Consider the following 27,994-nt stretch of genomic DNA (forward strand, 5'->3'; position numbering starts at 1 on the left):
GTGTGTGTGTGTGTGTGTGTGTGTGTGTGTGTGCGTGTGTATTTTGGCTACTGCTGTTCAGGGTACATCTGTGCCAGGTACATGCTCTAATATTGCTTGATGCGGGTGATCCAGCCAAATATTCTTCAAGGTCATGCAGATTTTTACTAATTAAAAACAAAGAGGAGAACATAAGATGCTAAATACACCAGCACAGAACCTGAAGGTGTTTGTGTGTTTCTCCATTTCTGAAACAGAGAAGCATTTTTCAGGCTCAGGTGTAATGCATATTAACTTAAGCATTTGTGCAGGTGCGTTGCGGTCTGTCTTTGGGGCTCAGGTGCACATGAGCCCGTGATGAAGATCATCTTTCCTGAAGTGTAATTTCAGAGAATAAAGGTGACTCAGAGACAGAATCCCTCCATCTTTTCACATGCCTGTCTGTCTGATGCTGCGACTGAGAGCCAACAAACAGTTGAGGGGTCACAAACACACACCTACCCCCAATTTCACTTACATGCACACTCTCTTTTCTCTCTAGCTAAGAGCCCAGATTAGAACACAATTACTGTGCCAGCTTTTCCTCCAACACTCACTCACTCACTCACTCACTCACTCACTCACTCACTCTCAGCTCACTGGCTCACACTCACATACCTCAGTGCTTTGTGTTTTACACCAACACAGCTCCAGCGGTGAGCGCACACACATATATCCATGTAACCATACTATCATAGCATGATCTAAAGGCTCCAGATATGACAGCAGTAAATAGCAAAGTCCCCAGCAGAGCCACGCAACTGTCTACAAACACACTGCACACAAACTGCGCTTACAGTACATGCTACTCAATGGAGCTCCTTCACAAAAGAAGGAACAAGTGACTGAACACGCATACAGACCAAAAACCCAAAATGTGATGAACAGGTGCTGTTTTGTTCAGAATTATTATTCGAAAAAGGAAAGAGTTCTGTTTTAGGATTCTATCAAATTATTAATTACTCGTTCGTCTTTCAGAGAATGAGCACAATGCAGAGGCTAATTGTAGTCTGATGGGTGTCTAGAGATCGGCTTATGTTGATATTTTATATCTGAAAACAAATATGTTTAATATGTCTGATAAACAATATGCAGCACTGGTTTTTAGTTATTGTTTTACTTCTGTTTTTTATTATCTTCATATCTCAACAATAAAAACAATGTTTTTTTCTAACAACAGCAGCAGCAACAATAATATTAAAAATAGGTGAAATAAACTGGAAAAGTTAATGTTTTCAAATATAACAAATTACAAGGTAATCAATCAACTTTGCATACATGTAATAATTTGTTTTAAAGTTTAAAACAATGGTTTAGGGGTTGTTTATGTTAAAGAGTAAAGAGAACTTGATCATTAGAGTAATCATACATTGTTAGGAACGTAACAAACAAAGCAGAGTTTGCACAGCATATTATCAGAATTATTAATGCTTTTGTAATGCTTTTGTTAGTCTGACTTCACAAAAACCGGAATGGTACAATTTCAGTATGTCTGAGCATTTCAAAATGTACATTTTGAAAAAAAAAATCATTTTTGTTCATGTTCAGATATTTTACTGTAATTATTGAAAACTGTGTATGTAAAAGTGAAGATAAAATCGTTTGTTTTTCCAATGTCTATAATCTGTCATCTAGAAATAATTACTTAGTAATTAAATGGTTACAGCTTCAGCCACTGCAAAGCAATACCATTTTAAATAGCTAAAGATCTCCATTTCACACACAAAAACTTCACACTTTACCTTTACTCACATAACACAAATTAAATGACAGTATAATGAAATGTACACAACATCGCTGAATTGCAACACTTATACAAAAAATGTGCTCATGGAAAATAAAAACAGAAATGTTCTATGCATTGACAATACTGTTGGTTGATCCTGAAACTAATAAAAAGGTGAACTAACACTACAGTTAATAGGTCAAGCGGACACTGTTATTGACCAATGACAAGAATTTCCCAATAGTCAAATAATCAGCCCGACTAATACATCAGTCAACGGTTTGGTTTTGAACACTCCCAAATCATTTGTTTTTAACAGGAGAATGGAGAATGTCCCAGACTCTCCCTACAGAGTCCAGGACATTCAGATCTTAAAGGGTTAGTTCACCCAAAAATAAAAATTAGCCCACAAATTACTCACCCTCAAGTCATCCTAGGTGTATATGACTACAAACGTTGGTTTTCACGAGACTCACCGGCGCATGCGCAACGCTTAACTCATACCTCATTAGCCCGGAGCTGCTTCCGTGTACAACTGTTGCCGCAAGCTATATTAAAGTGATTATTACGTTTTGAATATGGATATCTTTCTTACAAAAACGCATCGATTCGCTACAGGTGGCCTTTGTTCACCCCCTACATTTAATATAACTGCGACTGGATTCGTCTGAAAGAAGAAAGTCATACACCAAGGATGACTTGAGGGTGAGTAATTTGTGGGCTAATTTTCTTTTTTTGGTGAACTAACCCTTTAAGGTGACATCCATCTCTTCATGCTCTAATGCCTGGACACAGTCAGACTACAGTGGACTTTCTGCAGGAAACACAATGAATTCAGACCAGACTTCAGAGCATAACATGAATCCAAAACACATGCAAACCAGAGACCAAAGCACACTTGAGTTTTATTTACCTGGAAGAGAAAGTAATCATTGTTCCTGTGTTCACACAGAGAAGCATTTTAAATTATATTTAGCACCAAATGCATTTCCAACCCACTATATAATGGCAAAAAACACTGAAGACAGTTAAAAAGTGCACTTTAAGATTTATTACGTGATTAGCATGAACGTACACATGCCTTAAAGCCATGATTAATCAAAGTTGCAAGAAATCTTTTTTCTGTATTGTAAAGTGAATCTAGAGTGTAACAGATTATCAGAAGTGAAAAAAAGAGTGAGGACTTGGTTCTATAAATCAGTTGTTGATTTGATTTTGAGATGTGGCCGTTGCACTCAAAAATGAAGATGAGCTTGCAGTCAGTAGTGGAGGGATGGGGTTTAAACTGAATAAATGATTGGAGTAGTCCAACATATGTCACCAAATAAGCCTGTCTTTCTCATAGAAATATCAAGTTATGGCTTTTTGATTAAATATCAAAAAACAGAGCCTACAACACCCTCAATTACAAACAAATCACAGAGAGAGCGAGAGAACAAGAGCTTCTCTGCATCCTCTTTCTTCAGTCAGCCTGGATGTGCATCACTGTCTCTTGGCAGCTTTAAAAACGTAAAATCTAATTTGTTGACCATGTGGAGCTCATTGTGTTTTAAATCTAAACTTCATTCATCTATAATGCTGTGATGTAGTGTGAAGTATGCTGAGAGGAGACATGGAGACTTTAATAGATGATTAAAATGACAGTCCTTTTCCTAACAGAGCATGAGTGCTGAGCTGACTACACGTATTTATAAGCCATAATAGCAGCAAATGACCCCAGATCAGTAGGATGATTCCACAATGTTCTGGAAGAAATTCCTCTATTCCAGTATTTGGTTATGTGCTGCATTGTGTGAGAGAACGTGCAGTGTGAGCTAAACCCCCAGGATATTGGTACAGGAGCTAGAGCCAGGTAAGAGAACATCTGCTGAAGGGAGATATAAAACACACACACACACAACCACAATCCCCACCTTAATCACCTCTTAGTTGATGGAGGCTATTTGTGTGGCCAGAGATAGCTGGCTACAGCCTGAGAGAGGGAATGAGCACATCAGTATAAAGCATGTGTGCGTTTCAATAGATCTCATCAAATGTGATTTTCTTTGTGCTGACATACAGCAACATCCAAAAACCCTACAATAAAACATCTGGACGGTGGACCTACACGGATATTTCCTGCAGGTAAGCAACAGGACAATATAGATCTCTCATGCTTCAAAAACAGCTTGGGTCAGACCATCTCTTACCTAATCACCATTATAAAAATCAACACCATATATGAATATGAAATGACAACTATCCATGCTCCTCTGGGAATCACTGCAACTGAAAATTTAAAGAGGTATAAATAAATAAATAAATAAATAAGAGGTATAATAAATAAGTAATCTGATCCATTAATCAAATTTCCCTTCTGGAATTAATAAAGTTCTGATTTGGTTTTAATTAGTATTTCTTTAAAAACAACAACAACAAAAGTGATTTGTTGAATTCATACTCCTGCCCACAACCTAGCATATCACTCATGAGGTAATTTAATGGACTCTGTGCACAATCGCTTCCACATTTAGTCTCAGTGCAGCACAATGTATGGAAATTGTGAGAAAATTAAGCACAAAATTCATCTTGAGAAAGTGTCACAACAGGACAAAGCAACCTTGATGATTCACCTAATCACCTTTAAGCTTAAGGAATTTGAAGATTCTGGAACTCATTACTAAACTGTATGTTTTAATCAGGGGTGTTTCTAGCCTTTTATCAGTACAGGGGCCTCCATCAAAAAAAAGTGTCCCAATATTTTGAAATTTAGCACTGAGCATAGCACTGAGATTCCAGTGAAAATACGTAAGTAGACGACATGCAAAGAGTCAATTGAGTTTACCAAGAACAAAGTCTGAGACTCTTGAGTCTTCACATCACAAGCCCCTGAGCCCCTGAACAGATGCATATCGGTCCAGTAAGCAACATGTGGGCAGGTCTACCTCTCTTATCCACCCTGACCACACCTTCTGCCAATCTGACTGTTATTCCAAGCAAAAGTAACATTTTGTACAGTTGCTGATTACTGCCTTTAAAGTAACTATTAAATATTTCTGCGAGCAGAATGAATAGAGGTGGTGTAAAATATCAGGTTAGTTGCCAACTCTAATTATGGCTTTGAATTTTATCTCTGCACTGGTGTACCTGCCACAGACACAGACCAAGGGCAAACAATAGGTCTATTTGTAAGAAATGAGTAATAAATGCAAAACAGGAACGGAGAACTAAATCTTTTTTTTCTAATTTTATGGAAAGCAAAAAGACAAGATGAACCTTGAATGGGAATAAATAAGAGTGCTTCACACAAATAAAAAAAAGCAGACATTTAAAACAAAGTATGAACTTCTTTCAGTGTGCTGTCAACTCTCTATCATGATACAAAGGCTTTCAGTTTCCATAGACACAAAAAAAATGAAAAAGCCTTATCAGACATGCACAGCTTGAAAAAACAATTTAAAATACCGCTAAGCATGTCGTATTTTCCATTCGTATTATGAGCTCACAGACCCTATTAACTGAAATTCAGCAACATCAGAACATCACAGTCATGCAACACCTGTCATTAACACACTGCATTAAACTTAAAGGTTTAGTTTACACAAAAATGAATGTTGCTCCAAAACTGTATGACTCACTTTTTTGTGAAACACAAAAGATCCAGCATGACAACTATTTCAAATTGTGACTGAGGCTGTCATTCTTCCTTTTCAGTTTTTACATTTTGGATGAACTAACAGTTTAACTAACAGCAATCAAATTTTTACAATATTGTATTATTATTATTTTTTGAAGAAAAGCTTTTTCATCCTTATATGAACAGAAGGTTGTCCATTGGTATTGAAGCATAAGGATGGTGAACTTAAATGTTCCGTCGGTATCTAAGTGACGACATCTGCTCGAAGTTTGGTGATTATCTGCAATAATCAGGCGTTCTTTCGGTTCTGAAATAAGAGTGGCGGTGCTCGTGCGCTTGCTCTCACTTGATTGACAGCACGTCAACAGCGCTCGAGCCCTGCACGTGAAGCGATGGAGCTTTCTAGCAAATCCACATCACACATTAACCATCAAAATATACACATGATGCGGTCTACTAACAGCGTATTTTAAAACAGCCTGGAGTCTTTTCAACAGACACTCTTAACGTGAGTTTTTAGGGAGAAAGAGTTAAAGTTAGTAATTCCCCTGAGAGCGGTGGTCAGACAGCTCCCTCTACATCAACAATAACACGCTGGAAGCTTTCTACAACACCTCCACTGCAAAATCATCTCTCATGCAACTTCAGCTACGAGAACAGAAGTTAAATGCATTATAACGGCCTCTTAATGCAGCAAGTAAGTAGTACGCGTACTTCTAACGGTACAATCAGATCTCCCTGCATACTATCCGACTGGAAATTGAGCGCAGTGTTTTACCTTTAGTTCCGCACTCTCCGCCATCTTGTGACTGCTAGCGCAGGCGTGACGCTATCGGGTCACGTGGTGTGCACGCGCAGCTCGTTGCCGGCGTAACCGTTTACCGTTCACACGTTTTTCAAACAGTAGTGTCCGAAATGTGTCTCTCCGTTTTTGAGTGGGAAACCCGTATGTTCTGGAAAAGTTAATATGCTTACTACTTCAAAAACTGGGACGTCACTAGAGATTCATGGATAGGAAGGCTAAGCTTGTTTTAGGGCGTCTGAGCGAACTTCCCCAGGATTTTTAAAGCGCCCAAAAGTTCATTCATTTATTTTAGTATGACACTGGGTTTAAAATATATAAAAATAATGTTATTTTTGGTCAGAATTAACTAAAAGTATTCAGTCTAAAAGTCTAAGCTTTGTTAGACACTCATCTACAATATTATTTTTTTATCCAAATAAATAAAGTACACTCAGTGTTGGGGGTAACGCATTACAAGTAACGCGAGTTACGTAATCAGATTACTTTTTTCAAGTAACTAGTAAAGTAACGCATTACTTTTTAATTTACAATAGAATATCCGAGTTACTTTTTCAAATAAGTAACGCAAGTTACTTTTTTTCCAATTTATTGATTGACAGCTCTCCTGTCCCCATGCTGAGAGAAATCAGATGTTGTTACGGTAGTTCTAAAATAAATATGAATATGCATTAATTCATCTCACTTAAATTACGTTAAAAAAAATTACGTAAATGTACTTTCCCTTCAGGCTGAGGCTTGTTCATTTCACTTTTGGTGTGAAAAGGCTTTTATATTTGCCAAAAATATAACTTTTTTATTTTAAAAACAAACAAGCAAGCTCTGTCAAGATTTTAAAAGTAACGCAAAAGTAACGTAACGCATTACTTTCCATAAAAAGTAACTAATTAACGTAATTAGTTACTTTTTTATGGAGTAACGCAGTATTGCAATGCATTACTTTTAAAAGTAACTTTCCCCAACACTGAGTACACTCATATCCAAATCCGTCCAACACCAACAAAATGGCTGTAGTATCCAAAGTACCTGGATTTTATTTGAAATAAGCAGACATGCAGGTAAATCAGACCATTTTACTTTTCTTGCGGCTGAAAACATTGAGGAAAAGATCATTTTTAGTGTTACTGAATTTCCAGAATTGTTTTGACCCCCTAAAAAATCTCATACAGAGATGTATGGCATAAATAAATCCAGAGCATGCACAAGTTGGTTTGCACAGGTAAAATAATATATAATAATAATAAATAAATAAGCGCAAAATGTCATAGTTTTAACTAAACAAAGTGTAACATAAAAAACTTATATAGTAATAAATAACTTTGTAATAAACCACACAAAATACAGTACTTAGGCCTATTCAAAATTCTAAATAACAACAAGTGCATGGTTAAATTATGTGCATAGTGAAAATATGCATCAGGTTCACAAGTCAGACAGACTTCGAACAAGTCAATAAGAAACAAATGTTGGGTTTAGTTTATTTTATTTTTTATTTTATTTTAAATAGAGTCTATTTGCAGAAATAAAACATATAAATACAAACGGTGTTCTTATACTAAAAATTGCCCTGAAATGCTTTAGGCCTACATTTATTTTGGCGTTGTGTTCGCTGGTTACAAAATATTTTCTGAATGATTTTTGTACTGTATTTTGCTATTTGTATTTGTATTTTTTTTGTATAATCAACTGAAACACACCGTCTGCAATTATAGAACATTTGTATCGCTGAATAAGCAATGTGCAATGTCTGTTTTTACCACTAGATGGAAGTGTTGTATTTCACAACAGCAGAGACTCATTTTTGAGTTAGTGCGTTTATAATGCCGTTTAAACAAAAAGAAATAAAAAGAAAAACCTGCTACTGAACACGTTTGCAGTGTTTGCAGAAATATAGGCTAGACCTATATTTCTTGAAAAGCTGTGATGTTGGGAAAGAGAACTACATTTTCATGAGAAATTTTTTTTAAACATTACTGTTTAGTATATATGTATTTGTCTGTATGGTAGCGTAACCCGGGTCTTATTATCACGCAAATGTTTTTCCAGGCATGAATTTCAGGTAAGGTCAAAACAGTCTCTGGATTTAGTAACAAAAGTGTGTTCGAAACATTGTGTGGACATATTTTGGATTTATGAGTCAATACTTGTGGCTTTAATTGAAATTTTATTGAAGAATGAGACAAGAGATAATATTATTTTTGGAAAAGAGAGAGAGAGAGAGACTCCAGAAGTCTTGTGACATTTAGTTTGAGCACTTTCATGTGGAATAACAACTTTTGTGGTATTCTCAATTGTTTATTTGGGAAATATGGGATAAGTGCTTGTTCAAACTTGGGTTTGTTGTACATTAATATGAAGTACAGCTGATTTTCAATCATTTTTGTGTTGATTAATTTTGAATAGATAGGTCCGAAATGTTGCTTATTTAAAGTGCTTAAAATTGACGATACACAATTAATTTGGGATAGCACAGTGAATTCATTTAGAGAAAAACAAATACATGTAAAAACACATAAATACATAAATAATAAGAATAATAATCAACAATTCCAGTTTATGAAATTTCACATTATACAGTTCATTGCACATTGCCACATATTATGTATTTGTATTGTTTTAAAAAATCAACCTATTTACACAAGTAACAGCATAATTATTAGAATGTTTATTATCATCCTCTGGCTTCTTTTACTGTTTTCATAGAGTAATCCTAGACACTTTCATCCACAGTGGAATGTTCAAATGCTAGTGAATAGCCTACTTGGGATGGATTGTGATTCAGCAGTCCTCAGGCCTCAGTGTTCGGTGTGCATAACTTGAACCTAAAGTTTGATTTAGTTCACAAGGGAAATCTAGCAGCTAAACCTACAGATTTTTTTTACTGAATCATGCTACTTTCTCCAAATATGTCACAATGACATGAAATACTGAATGATACACCACATTGTATGTCTAATGCTTGAAGATTAGAAAGTGCATGAAGATTAGATCAAACTCCCCTCTAATCATCACTACTTTACAGTTTGTCATATGCAAATGTCGATGTTTTAATACTTTTTAAGTACATTCATTTGTTTTAAAAAGTAGCACTTGCATATTTCTTTTGTATTCTTTTAGAATAATGTAACAAAAAAAAAGTTTATGGTTGATATTGTATGTTTCTAAATTACCTTTAAGCTTCTGCTGAATTGCATAACGAGCCTTTCTCTCCTGATCCAACTCGTTGCACAATGTGTCTAAATAAAAGAAAAAGAAAAATCAATAAATCAATAAATCATTTGGGGTGGATCACAAACATTATATATATATTTTTATTATTATGTCTATCTGAAAGTATGCAAGTGTTACTTTTTCTTAACTCTCCTTATTTCTTTTCACTAGTGCAAAATATGTATTACCTCGTACAATCTGCAGCTGCTGGACCATCTCCTCTCGATAAGACAGTTCCCTCTTCATTTGATCCTGAAAATTATCTGTTAGAGTCAACACGTATTATATTAACTTAAGTTATAAATAGAAGAAATTATAAAGCATGGTGTGAATATATCCATCTCTTAATTACCTTTCAAACTTTGAAATTCCCGTTCCATTTTTTTTCTTAGCTCCACTTGCTCCAAGAGCTGCTTTTGGAGCTCCTCTGTGGAAACCGACAGAAATCACATCATTTATCATATCACTGTGACTTTTAATCATCACACATATCCCATAGCCTTTGAGTAAGCTACAGTCGTTTAAAGAAAATGTATCCCCATTTTTTTCATGTATTTTCACTCTCTGGTTGGTTTTCTTGTCTAATAGCGCTATTTAGGTTACTAAGGCTAAACACACGGTCCCCGTGTTCTCAAGCATGACATTGCAAAATAATTAGGACAGTTGCCTGAGGGGTGTGTGGAAAACGAGCCTGGCAATGTGGATCGTCTGCAGTTCAAGGACAATTCTCAGTTATACACAATTGTGCAGCGATCACACGCATTTTTAAAAAATGCATAATGCGTGTAAAATGGAGAAACATTGCACACAAAGCGCTATTTGCCTTAAAAATAGACATTGCCTTGTCTGTTTTTAAACAATCATAAAAGCCAGTTAGCTGCCTCTATTGGTAATTTTTCACGTTATCTTGTGTAGCCTATAATCTGTTGTTTTAACACCCTTAACACCTTAGCTTATCTAACAATGGAACAACACAGCTTAAAATTGTCCATAAAATATCTAAATATTTACCTTTCGCCATATTCTCGATGTCTTTCTCGAAATTAAATCTGTTATCAGTACTTCTAAATGTAGCGTCGCCTGCCACAAAATAAGGAAGAAATATAGGCTATTACACCGGATTTTAAAGATTATTTGTTTTGTATAAATATATAATGTTTAAACACACACACAAACAGGACAATGTTGCTACTCACTTGGGTTCTCTTTGAAATCGCTAATTTGATTTGAACAGGATTTTTGTGATTCGCATTCGTCGTCAGTAGGGCTGTTTGAAATGTGTGAATCTAAAGGGGAATAATAGTCTTATTAGCAGGCCACTTATTCAGAGTGCATAATTAAATATAATTAATTCTAGAATCGACTAAATGAAAGTTGTAAAATTATATAATAGAGTATACACTGTATAATACTAATGAATTGTAAATTGGGGGACATTTTTCCCAGTCATCTCAATAGCAAAAATTGTCCAGGTTTACCCGAATGCACTTGTTTAAATGTTAGTTTGTTAAACTGTCTTACCGTTTGTTTCCGGTGCGCAGCGAGGAGGTTTAGAGGGCAGTGTGCTCTGAATAGATGCTCCCTCCTTTTCATGTGAGTACACCTGCAAAAATTAACCAATCATTTAAAATAAATAAATAAATACAACCCCAATTATGCATCATTTTCTTCTTTTCTTACGCAACCATGCGTCAGACAACAGACTGCGTTTATACTCTTCTAATTATCTACGAATATTTGGCAACATCAAGCCAAATTGCTCGTATTACAAGGTAAATTCGGTCAGATGGACTGACAAAGAGAATAATTTGCACAGTATCCACCGGGGAGCCCTTACACCAACGCACCAACAGCCCGCGGGCGACGACAGAAATGACCATTCATTCTAAACGTTTAATTTACTATAATTACGCGCCGCTGGGTTCTTTTTATTTAGATCGTCCTACGTTAATAAATAGAATATAAACGATCTGTATCCATAACAACATAAATTGCAAATTGTTCACAAATAGAAAACTATGAATGGTGAGTCCATAGGCTCATAATTATGCGTCATTACTCGCTATTAGAGTTTAAAGACTGCTGTATCAGACTGAACAATGGCTGCTTTTATTCAGAATGCCATTTTGTTGATTCAACATAATTTGACGCTAAGATGTAGCTATTTATTTAATGTTTTAATACAGATTCGAATGGTTTCAGTGCCATTGAATATGACAGTTTGTTTGACTCACTTCGTAAGCAATGGCATCATTTTTCTTTGCCACCTCCTTGTTCTGCTTCTGATCACTAAAAGTGGCTATCTGGTCATCGTCCGGCTGCGGCGTTTGACTGTTTTCCCTCACGGGACTTTGTCGATCATCCACAGAAAGTTGTATAGACTCCTCATCCTCCGGAATTCTGTGAGTCTCCACGTCGACATCCGGTTCTTCCTCACTGTCCACGCACGGAGAGGTTGACCTATAGCTGGAGCTCTCACTCGCAACGTCTGGAGACAAATGGCCAGGATGAGCTCCGCTGTACGCGTCCCTGTTCCCGTAGAGCTTAGCTATGCTCTCTGCGTCTTTAACTACAGGTCTGAACGCAGAAATATAGCTCAGCTTTCTGGGGGTGCTGGGTTGACCCTCACTTGACCTGGCCTCGTCCCCAGATTTGTCCTCGTCGTTCCTGAGGGACTGCGAACTGGAGCAGCGCTCGCTGTCGAACAGACTGTCTCTAGGTGTGTTTCCTCCCCGCTCACTTTCTGACATGTCTGTCTCGGTGTGCCGGCCACCCAGGAGCTCCGTGTGTGATTTTGGTTGTGCTGGTTGATAGGATGAGAGCGGCAGGCTGCCCGCGGTAGGCCAAAACATGGGGAACGATGGATAGATACCGTCCTTCGCACCGGGCCAAAACACACCAGGGACATTGGTCTTATTCTGCTCACCAACTCCATCATCCTTCTTTTGACACAGTCCAAATGCTGGGAAACTATATGGATGCGGGAAGATGGGTGGTGGGATCTTCTGAAGTATGCCGAAACTCTTGCTAGGCACAGGGATGACCGGGTAGTTACGCACGCTGTTGGTTAAACTGAGGTTACCACGGTCGTCGTCGCAGCGCAAAGTTTTGTGAGGAATATCAGCGGAAGCGGTCTGCGTGATGTTTCCGGAGGCCTGCGGTTTAAGCGGGGAAGACATTTCCGATCCATGCCCTGGCATTGCCCGTTTCCGGCTCCCGCCGTTAAACATGGCCTTGACGTCCTCCCACGCATGACAAAGGTCATCAGACAAGCTTTTGTCGGTGAGTTTTAGATGGCGTCTCCATGAATTGAAATTGGCCGCGTCCGGCTGTGTGTATTTAGACTCAGGTGTGCGGTGCGAATGAAATATAAATTTGTTGGGTGAAAAATACATATTGCAATACGTGCACTTGATGCATTTTGCCCTGGAGCTGTTGTACCTCGCAGGTATGAAGCTTCCTCGGCAGCCCCAGGCGCACTCGTGTGAAACATCGAATGCAAAATTCTCGGGTAATTTGGGAGGGTTGTGAGCCCCGAGGAAGGATTTGCAGAGGCGCTCGGCCTCGCGTTTGGTGATCATGCCACAGCGGCGTGAGGAGATGGGCATTGCCCCTGCGCGCCTTAGGATCTCCAGTTGCACCGGTGTGCACTGCACACACGTAATTCCAAGCGCCACGCGTCTGTTGTGGATTTCGTTGTAGCTGTAGTGCTTCAATAAAGTGTTGGAAATCTGCGCCAGACACAGCCTCTCCTGACCGTCGATGACCAAAGAGACGATGGGCACTCCGTACAGCATAGTCTCACTCACTTGATTTGGCTTCAGCGAGCTGCTGCTAGAGTAAGGCTGCAGTTCTCGCTTTGAGTTGGGGGAAGAGCAAACATCTCGTCCCGTAGAAGGCTGACTGGGTATCGACTCCATTGCTGGAAGTCTGTGGAGAACCAGTCAGAAATGTAAAATTACACTTCAATTCAAGAATTGTATTTTATGCAACTTTTGAGAGATGATATATAATTATTAATGTGTGCTTTGTGTGAGCGTTATCCTAATATAAACGCATTTTTATTATAATTACTATTATTTTGTTGTTTTTATTAGGCTATAATTTTATTATTATTTATTATAGTTTTAATATAGGTCTACAACAGTATCTCAATAAAAAGGCCAAATTAAAACAAAAAAACAAAAAGGCAGTAGCATATTTGCTCTATCTACAATTTTGTCTGTCACATTTTTATTTTGTTTGATCCTCGATAGAATTACTTTTGCAAGATAAGTTAGATAAGTTGCAAGATATTTAAAAATGACAGTTTTTACAATAATTTCAATAATTATTTTAGCATTGTATTACAGACTATACTGTTAGTATTTTTAGTTAACACTTTACATTCTAAATGACAGCTTTAGGCCTGCTAAATCATATTTGAAAAGAATACCTAGCTTTTTAGGTTGAGAATATTGCCGGCTCTAACATTATCCTTAAAAGCTCGCACTCTGACCTGAGAGCCTGCATCATTGCTTAATGTCTCCAAATCGGCTCAGAAGCCGGAGCGATTACTTAAAGGCCTCTTACGGCTCTAATACGCAAAGGGGCAGAAGGGAAGAATCTTTTAGCTACTCCACTGAGCTTAGCAAGAAGGAAAAGAAGCAGTAAGCCGCTTTCTGTGTAATTACACAGCCTGTGTTGTTCGACTTTGATCTGTTCATAAAAGTCTTATCATTTATAATTACAACATTGCACAAGGAGCCGTTATATTTCAGTCCTACACATATATTCGTTTGCTGTGTGTATCTGTAATGCATTTTTACGATGTACAATTATTCTATAGATTTGTCATATTGTTTTGTATCCAGTTAGGTGCAATAAATTCTCTTTCGTAATAAAGGTTTAGCGTATTTTAAAACATTTCAGGCTAGCCTTTCTTCTGAGTCCAAAACATTTTGACTAAAATAATTTTGACAATAATAAGCAGGCTAATTTAAGAAAATACATACGCATTATTATTATTTTGATCAACTTGTAAATATAAAAAGAAACCTACCTTTTATCAGAAAACGAAGTCAGATGAGCGAGTGTGTTTGCATCAAATTAACAGGCCTAAAATAAGGACAAAACGTCCGTCTTGTAGGCTACTGCGTGATGAGAACTGCGAGGCTGGATAGAGTCTCTCCTCTCAAAACAGCTTTAGAGTTTCCATCCCACTCAGCTCTCGTGCGTGGTGACGGGAGCGCGAGCCAAGTGACCACATGGCAGTCCCGGATTCTCGTGCCTTTTCTTAATAGGTTGTGCGAGATCTACTTCAAGAGAGGGACGCCAAAAAGAATAAGAAGGCAACACCCACTGAGATCAAATCCGATTCTGGTATTAACCGTTTGCTTCCACTACTCCAAAACAAAGATCACTGCCAATTTATAATTGAGCTTCTTCTACAGATAGATAGATAGATAGATAGATAGGAAATCATCAAATCAAATAACGACAAAGATGCCACCAAAATCAGGGCGCTAAGTGCAGTTTTAACGGTTTTGTGCGATTGCGCATGAATAAAGGGGTTATAGAGAGATGAAGAAATTAACAACGGTAAATTTAGATTATTTGTTATTTCCCCCATCTGATATCACGTACACCTGCGTCTTATTGTTTTGGACTAATACGTTTCCCATGAATGTTAGAACTTAATAATGTTCATGTCTGAGTGACAAGTCGGAAACCAAACAATATACCATTACGAATTTGCATTGGCTACGTGTCCGCAGGCCATGCAGTCTAAACTTCTATTATAGGCTCGTGGTCATCGCATTTTACGTAACATGTCTCCCGGTGAATGATGCACATTTGTTAAACACACCAGCCAGTGAGAGCGGCTAGTGTGTACAAACAGTGATATATCAGAGCAATGGACTGAGGTAAGTGGTGCAACCTTATATGGCCGTATTAACTATTTAAAACCTGATCAATGACCTTCAGTTAACCCCACTAAGTCTTGACGTAAAGATATCAATATCGAACCGGGCAAAGTTGTGCTGTCCTCTCTGAAATTCGACAATATGTCATTCTCTCAGAAATGTTTTGGCGATGTGTGCAGGCATCACCAGTCACGCGCTTCAGTGCCCGCGTCTCCCACTTAGGAAGGAGGGTTTGCAAAGACAGACGTTGGTTAAAAAATCACTGTAGTCTGTTTTAAACAACTGATATGTTCACCTTATTTTTGATACATTTTTCCAACCCATTTAATTATTCCAGCCACCGTCTATATTTTATTACCTTCCGTTATTCGTTGAGGTGTCAGAGCTGTGTAAAGACAGACCTGATTAAACGGTAGTTAATTATATAAAATGTTAACAATTAGCCTACCCGGAATCAATTAGTTAATAATGTCCAAAAAATGCCTTAGAGGGACGGTTCTTCATAGCAGAGCCATTACCTCAGAACTGCCTTCGAGCTAAACCGTGTTTTGCGTTAAGTGAACATAGGCATATGGATAGGTTGCATTATTGGCTGTCTGACGAGCCCGGTCTTATGAAAATGCGTATGAATAGTACGTCAAATAAAAACGAAAACTCGTATTGATACGCAAAAATGGACTTTGGCGTGCATATGATACGCACTTGTTTGGCGTGCATATAATAGCAGTTTTCGCGTGCATATGATACGAAATTTGTTGGCGTGCATATGATACGCAGTTTTCGCGTACATATGATACACATCTACCCCACAACCCTAATCCTACCCATCGCGTGGGATATACACGCCAAAGTCAAGTTTTGCGTATCAATAGGCCTACCACGAGTTTTCGTTTTTATTTGGCGTACTATTTATACGCACTTTCATGAGATCGGGTTAGTCTGACACAAGTAGACTAAACGGATGCGTTTTTATTATAAACTATTCCAAAATGTTTGAGCGAAAAATAAATAAATAAATTATAAAGCATATAGTTAGCTTATATCGTCAAGAGTTGAAAACAAATGGGAAAGTTTAAAAATCTGTCAAGCGATGCTCAGTATGCTCTGTGACCAAGGGGCCACCGGCTTAACCTAATTCAATATTAATAGGAAGGGAAACTTTAACCAGATCTGCCTGGTCGTGTCTCCTTTCACAACCAAGAAGCTTCGTTCTGGCCCAACAATAATTACAATTTTATTCTGTAATTATTCCTTTCTTGTTAATTATTTAGAGGTCAGACTCAATGCAGCATTGTTAGTGTTTATGGCGGGGAGACAGGGGCTCACATGTCCTACAAGACAGGATCCTCCCACGAACAGGTACAGCTACACAACAACCGTCTTTAAACAAGCCACCATCATTTAGTCAGACCTTTGAGAAGAATATCCCTTGTAAACTGTGTAAGCAGTGCAGGTTCATTTATAACCTCAAAATATTTAAATCACTCTAACAAAAATGTATTTAGCCATTTAATATTTGGATATATTTATCACTATTAATTTTACTACCGGCCAGGTTGCTTTGTGTTAAACTTTATGTGCTTAGTAACCTCTCTGACATGCTATTAAATAATCAATGATTGTTTTTACATAACGGTTGAATCAATACGATAAATATTGTGTTTCAGGACGACATATGCCATTATTGGCTCATTAATATACAAACTATTATATTACACGAGCATGAGTAAACTAATGAAAGAAACTTTATATAGGCCAGTTGCTGAGTAAAGAATTGAGAAAAAACGTCTTCATATAGCCTAGTGCACTGTTCTTTTAACATTAGGATTAAAACATGTTCTTAAAATATAATTAGTTGTAGTACCTATTGCACATGAAGTTTTGCTAATGTGCTGAGAGTATATATATATATATAATAAATATATGAAGTAAAATGAGTTTAATCTAGTTTAATACTATACCGCACAGACCTATATATAATCTCCCTTTATTTTGTATCTGTCAGTATGGTGACAAATTGTTCGGACAACAGAAATAGATTTAAAAAACTGATTATAGTAGTCAGTATTATCAGAATGAGTCAGACACAACCGCTAGTTATTTTTTAAGGCATGCCCATTAAGAAAGCTATGCAATCATCAGCTGACTTGACACCCTTACAGGACAGTTTGAGCTGATGCCCTCTGGTTGCCGTTTTAAACAACTAAAGACAATGGCCAAGAGACCAGGCAAATCTTCATTTTTTATTTATTTTATTTTATTTATTGGAGTGGGTTGATAGTCAAATCACCAATTTTATTTAAACATGCCACAGCATAAAGAGTAAAAAAAACTACATTTTTTAAGAAGCTCGTTCTATTCAAAGAACGCACTAACAAGTTCAGATAACAACAAAGACGGAAACACTTCAGATTTAAACCATGTGTTTTAGAAAAATACGAGATGCTGTCCTGGAGGTCATTGCGAAGATTGGCACATAAATCAAAGGCAGACTAATTCAGCAAGAGAGGTTTAATAAACGCATCAGCTGAAAAGCAGTGTTCTACGGTCACCGTTATATCCGCGCAGTATAAAAGCACGACCCCAATAAATTTCACTTTAGCGCGAGATCAATCAGCTTCTCTCATATTGATCTCTGTCGCCTTGACACCCCCGAATCGCCTGCCGCAACCTTTTTGTTTCGAGTGAAAATAACGTTTCGATTACTGTTTTTATTAGGAAAAGATTGCTACAAGAGGTTCACCATGGCCTGAAAATTAAGTGGTGACATTTTAATTACTAGACATTGATAAAGGAATCTTGGTAATGGCTGTGAACAGGTCTTTCGGTGCTCGTCCGGCCCCCGCGCTAATCAAACTGGACTGCAGGAGAAAGGTCGCATTAGAGCAGCAGTAGGCTATATGGGCCCCAACAGCTGAAAGAGGAGGAATACTGAGGGCCTTTAGCTGATGGGGCCCATATACTGCTGCTCTAATGAGACCTTTCTCCTACAGTCCAGTTTGATTGGACTGTTGTTTGACCCTAAACTGCAAACGTGGGACAAAATGACTTAAAATTGTTTGGCTAGTTTTCATTGACAAGGACTAACTACAGTTATAGTTGATATTGTTAACTGAGTCTCACGTTTTGCGATTTATTTATATCATAGAAAGAGTTTGTAATAGTCATGTTTTTTTATTTAAACAAGGGCTGATAATGTTTATTTTTTGCTACCTTTTATATATATATATATATATATAGAGATAGATCACAGGCAAGCAAGCTCTTTAACATCATTCCGTCTGGATATTCATTATGCTTTTTGTATTGATCACCATAATGTTACATCCGATGCATGGTGTTATTGTAAACATTAAGGTTGGACTGTGTAAGTGAACACAGTGATCCGGTTCAATATGCACTCATGTGGAGAGGAGAGTGACTCCGACCTCCGTATCAGATTCCTGTCCTCCTCATTGTAGTCATCCTGTACGGACCCCAACACTCGGAAAACACTGGACCAAAACTGCATCCCATGACCGCTAATGAATTATGTGTAATCAAATACCATCCTTTCAAACACACAAAGTGTAAACTATGTAATGCTAATCATCTGAGGGATAAACCTAAACCTAATCCAGAGGAGTATCTTTAAATGAATAGTGTCTTTGAAGATGAAAGTAGGTATATAATACCATATACTACATTATTTCTCTTATAAATAACTTAAACAGGCCTTAGAATACAGACAGCCAAATGTAAATACATTTATGCGAACATTGCATGGTCAAATCCATACAGTCTTGCATTGCTGAATTTTATTTAGAGAAACTAACTCATGCTGCATGTTTTTGCTTCAAACATGATCCCTCAAATGGTCCAGAATGGTGTGCTGTATGAGCACCAGCATCACATATTTTCTTCACAAATCATGTAAATCTAGTTTGGATTATCGTGAAAAACAGGGAAACTTTATGAAATGCAGACAAATGAAACAAATAGATCTGAAAGGTTTTATTGAGAAAAATCACCTTTATGTGCAAACCTCACCTCAATTGTATTAGGTAGCCACATGGTTGGTTTTGTTCCTCATAGATTTTGTTTTGGCCAACTGTCATTATAATCTAAGAAATTAATTTGAGACAGTTGTACATATAAAGAAAAAAGTTGCAACAAACAATATAACTTATAATATAGCTTAAAAAAAACCCTAACAATGTAACATATTTGCTTTTGGTATGTGACAACTACATTTTAAGAACTATCTCCGTTACATAAAATGCTCTTCTTCCACTGTGTTGATGGCAGTCGTATCCACCGGTGTAATAAGATTTTTTTTTTTTTTAAATGTCAAAAGACACAGGCAGGGATGAACCACAATATCTAAATAAAAAATATCTGGCACTTGCATTTAAAAAAAAATCCTTAGTAGCACTGATGAGAAAATACTTAGTAATACTGATAAGACATTAAAATGGCTCATAAATATAAGACGAAGGCAGATGTGCTGGCTTGGTGTGGTTAATGTAAAGAGGTTGCTGATTTGCTTTGATAAAATCCTCAGTGAAGGAGGACTATACAGAGAAGTCAGTTAATTTAGATGCATGCAGTTGTATAGGGACTTAGTTCACGATTTTATTAGTTTCTGGTTTGAAGTTCAGGAGAAACACAGATTCAGGCTTAAAAGTTGCACCTGTACTGTGGATCCTGCTGTGCTAATCTGCATCTGCTAATGTGATCTAAGAATACACAGGTTCTCATCTGAATTCCCATCTGAAGTTAATGTCATAGATTTTCTTTCATAAAAGACTTATGGGAAAATATTAACTAGAGTTGTCTGATTTGCTGTAGAACTTTAAAATGTACACTCCCGCTCAAAAGTTTGGGGTCAGTATGATTTTTTTAAACGTTTTTTTAAAAGCAGTCTTTCATGCACACCAAGGCAGCATTTATTTAAAATATAGTAAAAATGGTAATGTTGTTAAATATTATTACAATTAAAAATAATTTAATATATTTTAAAATGTAATTTATTCCTGTGTTGGCAAAGCTGAATTTTCAGCATCATTACTCCAGTCTTCAGTGTCACATGATCCTTCAGAAATCATTCTAATATGCTGATTTGGTGTTCAAGAAACACTTACTATTATCTATGTTGAAAACAGTTGTGCTGCTTCATATTTGAGGAAACTGTGATACTTTTTTCAGGAAGTTCAAAAGAACAACATTTATTTGAAATAATCTGCAATACCGTCTTTACTGTCACTTTTGACCAATTTAATAATCTATACTGAATACCGGAAAACTAAAATCTTACAGACCCCCAACTTTTAGTGTACATAAAGCAAAAATTGTATAAAATGACCTTGAAAGAGAGATTAAGGCAATGCACAAATCAAAGGAACCATGAGCCCCTTGAATAAAGTTCTCAGCTGGGCTTATTCTGGATGAGGGCAAGAACAAAATCCACTGGCTTCTCATGTATCATTACTGTCGGCTGTTGCTGGACTATCTAAAAGCTCATCCGCCCGAGCCATCCACTGCCTTCCACCGTAACAACGCATCACATTTTTCCATCTTCAATGGTGTATTGCCACAACTGTAGCAGGCCATTTGTGAAACTCACCAAAAAGTAGCTTTTAAAACAACAGCAGCATGATTTGCACTGGAGCAGGGAGCAATGCTTGACACAACATATATTTAAAAACCAAGATGATTTATGACGTGCCCACAATGTTTTGGCAAAACCAGATTGTTGTTTAAGTACAGACAGAGACAGCATTTTCACTCAAATCCAAACCCACAGGAACTAAATCGGAGTCGAGTAAGCAACAGCCCCCCGCAAGGATCTTCTGCGGAAACATTTACTTTGGAATCTGCACAGAAAGTGAAAAGAAACCCACTGCAGAAGAACAAAGTTAAAGATTTGCATCAATGCAAACCAACATACACGGTTAAAATCCCTATTTGCAGGATGCTAGCATAATCTGCATTAGACTCGTAGCAGTTCTCTCACCATGCACCATTTAACTCAAGGTTGGGAGGAGGTGCTGCAAGATCAGCTGCTGCTTCTCTAGGTTCAGTGGAAGAGTAAAGTGAGGAAATGTGGACACCATCTCCCAGAATTCCATCCGGTGCCACTGCTGTTCACACCAGTCTCTGTGCTTGCTGGCTTTTGCGCTCCTCTAGACTGCGGCACACCCACATGGACACGACCTCTGTGTTGCCATCATTATATTGCATGATAAAGGGGTGGTCCTGAAGGGAGGAAAAGAAAAAAAAGCACGGAATGAAGCAGATAAATAAATGATTCTTCACTGATACATAACAGCAATATAAATAAGTAATGGAGACTGAACAACAATTATGTTCACTTGTTCAAAGACACCAAAATGATGGGCTGTACATACAGTAAGAACATCATTTTGAATCGATAAATCTCACTGTGGTGAAAAATGAAAAGCACGGATACAGTTTACAGCTTTCTGTTATGTTCATGTCAAGGTGATGCCAACTGATTTTCTTTGCTATATTCAACAGAAATGAACAGTAACAGAATGAGCAGTGTTAATGAGCGTTAATGATTTTTCTGCTGCAAAGCATCTCAAGTACTAACTTGGAATTAAATAGTTCAACTTACAATTGAAGGACAGTGATCCAAATACAAAATCATTAGGAAGCCTTAATGAGAAGAAATACAAGAGAACTACAAGAGAGAAAAAAGGCTAAACTGATAAGAAGCTGAAAAATCAGACATATCTTTCTCAACAGTAAACAAACAACTGATTCTTAATCCGATGTTCAATTGATGAAGACTGAGCACCCTTGATGTTCTTCTCATACCCTTTCACCACTACAGCATCCTCTCTCATTCTTTCCTTCATTCTCTTTCAACGAGGACAACGCTCTACCATCATTTGTTCTGTCCTCTTAATGGTGAGCTCTGCCTGTGCCACAGTGAGGTTAATCACTCTCAGTGCTGGAGAGGGCAGTCCTGAGGGGCGACTCTACCAGCCACCCATCTCATCAATCACAACGCCTGCATGGGCAGCCGAGCACTGGCTGCCAGCTCTACAACCAGACCTGCTGCAGTCATATGCAGATCTGCTTCTGCATGTTGAGCCTGCCTGCTCAGGTGAGGGTCTGACCCCCAAAAGATAGCCTGCTTTCTGACCTGACAGAAGAGACCAGAGAGAATGGAGAGAGTTCATCTCATAATTCTTCAACTATGGGCATTTTTGGCCCAAGTTTGAATTTGGAAATGAGTCTCTTAAAACACACTTTTTACACTTTCACTTATTACAACTGTCCACTATCATCAAATACATGCATCACAGCAAAGGTTCTGTCATTCTTTTTTTTTTCTTTCTGAAAGTATATATATATGTATATATATATATATCTCAAGCGTAGCGTTAGTTCTGGCAGGTCACGTTAGTCAAGTTCGCATCAGCTGACCTTCAGCTGATCCCCATCTACCTATGGGAATACGACACCTATCTAAGCATTCATACATAAGGTCCCTCAGTATTATCAGCAGTTTTCGCATTGCTCAATAGATAACTACCCTCCTCCATCCCCAACTCCTCCTCTGTCAGTCGGGATTCAGCCTTCTGATTCTCCTTGAATCAGACTAATTCTAAAATGTGTACAGAAAATGATTGAACTTTAACAATATCTGCAATACATTTATGTTGGTTCTGTTCTGTTTACCCTGGGGGTTATTGCTGCTCTCCCTGCTCTCATCCATGCTAGACTGCATGGAGGCGCAGGGAGTTCTTGCCCAGAACAGAACCATACCGCCAATCCAAACTGTATGCTAATTGTCAATCATCTTTGAGGATAGTGGTCCTGACAGAAATATATATGAATGAATATTTCCACTACAAGTACACTTTTCCAAAAATGCTATTAGGACAAAATTGCTATGTTTATTGGAAATGATGCTACAGCTGTGGGACAGTCATATTTTAAAAAATTGATATAAATCATTTTCACAAAATAAATATAAAAATGGTTTATTTCAGCATTTAATTTGTTTAGATTATCATTATTTTAAACTTAATATTTTTTGTTGTGGATTTTCATATTTCTGACCAGGTTAAAAATATATAATTATTACATAAAAGACAGTTAAAAAGTGACAAAATGATGAAGGCATGGTAAAACATTTTAATGTGATTTCATATACCAAAAACCAAAAAGTTGTAATAAAATCAACCAATCAGACATTAAAGTGGCTAAAGTTAAAGAAACAATCAGAGCCTAAGCACATTAACAATATTTTAGTATCACTAAGATATTAAGGGTTGTTTTTTAATCAGTTTTTATTGTTGTATTTTCCATTTCATTTTCATTTTAAAGTTTTAGTATTTTTTTTGTGTGCTTGTTAGTTTTTCTATATACATGTGTATATATTTTTTATTAATTTTTATTTGAGTTATTTTAGTGCATAAAGTTAAACTATATTATTAATGAGAAATGTTGCCTTGGCAACTAGCTAAAATATCTATTTTTAATATTTTAATTTACTTTACCTGTATATACTATTTTATTTTATAAGCTACAAAAATTGAGGTCTTAATTTTAGTTAGCTATAGTAACTATTTATCTATCAGAATGCAAATTGATAGGATGCAACAGGTCTGCTAACTAATGCAAACATACATACATTTGGATGTGTCTCTGTCGACCTGAAATAAATCAGAGCTTAGATGGTCACCTGCTTGTTTGGCTGTGCTGAGACGGATCACAAACACACAAACCACACCACCTGCGTGTCCCTCTGTTGGGTGTGTGTGCTGGAGCATGCCAGAAACAGGACCTCCATGAATTAACCCACCTGCTGCTAACTTAGCACACTTGCAGAGTGGAGAGGCAGAATAAATACTCTGTTAGTTAGGTCTTTATCGTCTCCCTGCTTTACCTCTCTAACACGTGAACAAAAAAATAAATAAATGGGAAAATCTCATTTAAAAGTGTGACTACATTAATCACAGCCCTATATCAAAGTGTGATAATCACCTGAATTCTCTATTAAAGTAAAACTGCCAAACCCAGGGGAAATCTCACCTCTCTCTTTAATTGTTTTGAGTCTGTTAAAGGCTTTTTAATCTAAGATTAATTTATGCAATTTTAAATAACTCTACATATGATTAATAAGCTTGAAAATTAAAAGGAGTCCAAAGCAATTATAACGAGAGAAACAGAGTAAAGAATGTGAAGAAGTCAGAGTAATAACTAGGTCTTTTCAGATTTGCATACTAACGACCTGCTCCCACTGGACACAGGATGATGTACATGAGCTCTTGGACAATGCTAAGATTTCATAAATGCTGATCTTTTAATTCAGCAGTCACCATGGGACAGACCATCTATCTGGATTAAAAAGCTGCAGGGTTGGCCTACTTCAATTATAGTTAAGCTAACACTACAACTGTGAATGAGACGGGAGGGTTGGCTGCCACCTCTGAAACAAACATCTTAACAACAGTTAATGTTTTCTCTGATAGATCTCCAAAACAGGTCTGTACTTCAAACTCAATGTTTTCAGAAAACTGAATACACAATATTGCTTGACCCTAATGACCTGGGTCTTTTTAGTAAAACATACAATTTATAACTGTATGATTTAACTCATCATTGGTAAAGTAGTAAAAACTACTTTTGAACTACCATTCAAAAGATTGAGTTTTTAAAAAATAAATACTTTTAATTAGCAAGGATGCATTAAATTGATCAAAGGTGACAGTAAAGACATCTATAATAATAATATCTATAATACTAATATTATATATATATATATATACTTTCTATTCATCAAAGAATCCTGAAATAATTACATCACTGTTTTCACAAAAACATTAGGCAGCACAACTGTTTTTAAACACTGATAATAATAAGAAATGATTCTTGTGTACCAAATCAGCACATTAGAATGATTTCTGAAGGCCGGAGTAATGGCTCCTGAAAATTCAGCTTTGCCATCACAGAAATAAATTACATTTTAAAATATATTACAATTAAAAGCAGTTATTTATATGATATCACAATATTTCTGTTTTACTGTATTTTTGATCAAACAAATGCAGCCTTGGTGAAAATAAGAGCTTGCTTTCAAAAACCTCTTACCAATCCAAAACGTTTGAATGATATGTGTATATATTATTGATTTTGTCAGTAGTACTTAAATATTAATTAAATGTTACCAATTGGTTTGTTTATCATGTTTAATACATAATTATTGCTATTTATTGGATTGTACTTATAATGGCTCTGAAAAGACATTAAAAAGTCTATGTAAACTTTTGCAGGAACTTAAAAAAAACTAAGTATTTAATGAAACTATTACATTTGAAAATGAAATTGCATTATTTTTTTCCATATATTTAATCCTTAAAAATTCTAAAATAATCATTAATAGAACAGATTCCTTCCATTAATTATTAATGTAACTGGATTACATTAATGTAAACTGGAATCATTAAGAGGAATCGGAACAGAAACGGTTAAATCTTTACAATTCCCATTTCTAATATTTCTTTATAAAAACAACTGCATACAAAGTGACTTATCAACCTGTGAAAACTGCCCAAGCTAAATTAAACTCAAAACTGCAATTAATTTATTTATTCTGATGATTTGATCTCTAACTTTTGACCAAGTCTTTGTGGCAAAGAGAGTCCGGCAGCTTTGAAGACCCCCGTTCTCAGGGGGGTGGGCGAGAGGCAGGGAAGGCAGACAGACACAGTGTCAGAGAGCTAAAAGGTAGGATTACCCTCCAGGGAGTTCAAGAAGCTCCTCAGCGTGCTAATGTGTAAACAAGTCATCAGAGCGGTGTCAGAGGGCTTTCAAAGCCTGTTCTCATCCGAATCCCCACGGCACGGGCCGCTGGCATTCAGCGAGACTGTGTGTCTTTTTAAGAGCCGCTCTCATGGGTCTTAAAGCACATCAACATAAGCAATCGCTCCTTAGCTCATCAGCCCACGCAATCAGGAAACGTGGGGGTGGCTATAGGAGCATTGTGACAGATTCGGTGAGTTAGTAGGACTCTTTCATCTTTTTGTCCCTAGCTCAAGCTCATATCTGCTGCAGCTGAGCCCCCTGGACAGCCCGCAGGGAAAGGGGGGGATGGCAGAGGCCAGGAGGGGACAAAAAGTGCTAAAAGGCTGAGTGACGATGAGAGAGAAAGATGTCAATCACTGTACTGTGTCTAACTAAAACTAAAAGCTTTACATACACAAACATATAAAGAGAAAAAATATATATTTCTGGCCCGCCAGAATTAAGTAAAATGTGACAACAAGTGAGTAAAAATGTTAATTTTCTTTATATCCTGTTTTTATGATCTTAAGACCCTTAAAAGTAAAACAAAATAGAGTAAAAACAGTTAAATATATGAAATACTATTAAAACTTAAATAAACTGTATTCTGTTTTAATATATAATTTATTCCTGTGTTGGCAAAGCTGAATTTTCATTCGCCATTACTCCAGTCTTCAGTGTCACATGATCCTTCACAAATCATTCTAATATGCTGGTTTGGTGCTCAAGAAACATTATTATTTTCAATGTTAAAAACATTTTGTACTGCTTTTTTCTGAAACAGTCATTTTTTTTCAGAACTCACTGATGACTAGAAAGTTCAAAATAACAGCATTTATTGAAATATAAATATTTTGTAAAATTCTAAATGTCACTTCATCGGTTTAATGCAAGGATCATGTAGATTGGACTATGAAGACTGGAATGGCTGCTGAAAACTCCGTTTTACACACATTAAAAAAATCTTACCCCAAAATTAGTAGTGTATTAGATCAGTCAAAAGACAAACAGTGGTATGTGTTTTAACAACAGTGCTAGTATCCAGACATCTGATATTACAGGATGAAGAAGATTTCTCATCTATTCTAAGAATGATAAGTTAAATGCTAAGCATCACTGAAAGTGGAGACTGTCTGTGTATCACTGTCCTGAAAGAGTTTAATGAGTGAGCAAACACTGAAGGTATCACAGGTATCACACTCATCCTCTCTGCATTAGCAGTCAGATCTCTGAGGACTGCGCTGTCCGTGGTACTGAAAAAATCCAGCTGCTGCGCTCACCGCTTTTATAGGCTATGAGTGCTAACTTCTGTGACAGTGTGAGCCGACACGCAAAATGAGATTACATCAGTCCAGTCAGTGGGGGAATTTGAGTTGTTCCAAATGGCAAAAAATGATAGAATGAAGAAAGAACAAAAACTTTTCTAAACTGAGTTTTTGAGTTAATAAGCATTATAGCCTGTGGACTGATTTCCCAGACACAGATTTAGCCTGGGCTAAGACTCTGAATTCCAATGGATAATATGTCATTTAAGTCTGAGCCTTAGAAATGAGACAAAAATATTCGTAAGTTTCCTTTTTGGATGAGGACAAAAAACAAATCTAAATTTATACACTGGGGAAAAGGTTGCAAAAAAAATTACAATTATGTTTTAAATGTGTTTTACAGTCTTTCTACTTCAAAATGTCAAATTTAATTCAATGTGTTACTTGCATTTTCTTTGTAATTAAGTGTGAAATCTACTAGCAATTTCTGAGTGAAAATATTTCCTGCACCATTTTTTTCCCAGTGTATGACAAAAGGTAAACATTAAATACACAATACACATGAATTAACCATTAATTATGAATAGTTGAATAGTTATAAATGACATAATTCTCTTGATTATGAACAAATAAATAAATAAATACACA

The 27,994-nt window shown here is 36.8% G+C and overlaps 3 protein-coding genes across 5 annotated transcripts in view; all 3 read right to left on the reverse strand.

Moving 5' to 3' along the window:
- Positions 1–6,207, reverse strand: part of pias1a (protein inhibitor of activated STAT, 1a) — a 49,763-nt gene extending 43,556 nt beyond the window's left edge. The window contains exon 1 of the mRNA XM_016501999.1: positions 6,139–6,207. Coding sequence (XP_016357485.1) covers positions 6,139–6,162 — 24 coding nt within the window. The 5' untranslated portion in view covers positions 6,163–6,207. The remainder of the gene's footprint in view (positions 1–6,138) is intronic.
- A 1,312-nt stretch (positions 6,208–7,519) lies between these two features.
- LOC107700374 (SKI family transcriptional corepressor 1 homolog-B-like) lies at positions 7,520–13,858 on the reverse strand. Its single transcript, XM_016502000.1, has 9 exons — positions 13,808–13,858; positions 11,607–13,302; positions 10,894–10,975; positions 10,569–10,658; positions 10,384–10,452; positions 9,725–9,799; positions 9,561–9,635; positions 9,333–9,398; positions 7,520–7,527 (listed from the first exon to the last, which is right to left on the reverse strand). Exons 2-9 carry the CDS (start codon positions 13,290–13,292, stop codon positions 7,520–7,522), a joined length of 2,151 nt encoding a protein of 716 aa, XP_016357486.1. The 5' UTR covers positions 13,293–13,302; positions 13,808–13,858.
- A 6,637-nt stretch (positions 13,859–20,495) lies between these two features.
- Positions 20,496–27,994, reverse strand: part of LOC107700484 (dual specificity mitogen-activated protein kinase kinase 5-like) — a 64,864-nt gene continuing 57,365 nt past the window's right edge. For 2 of the 3 annotated variants that reach the window (XM_016502160.1, XM_016502159.1), the window contains one exon: positions 20,496–21,515. In XM_016502160.1, coding sequence (XP_016357646.1) covers positions 21,405–21,515 — 111 coding nt within the window. In that variant the 3' untranslated portion in view covers positions 20,496–21,404. The remainder of the gene's footprint in view (positions 21,516–27,994) is intronic. The other variant, XR_001635554.1, reaches the window with a different exon arrangement.

Source organism: Sinocyclocheilus anshuiensis, unplaced genomic scaffold (genome assembly GCF_001515605.1).
Source record: "Sinocyclocheilus anshuiensis isolate Anshui unplaced genomic scaffold, SAMN03320099.WGS_v1.1 scaffold154, whole genome shotgun sequence".
Classification (NCBI taxonomy): Eukaryota; Metazoa; Chordata; class Actinopteri; order Cypriniformes; family Cyprinidae; genus Sinocyclocheilus; species Sinocyclocheilus anshuiensis.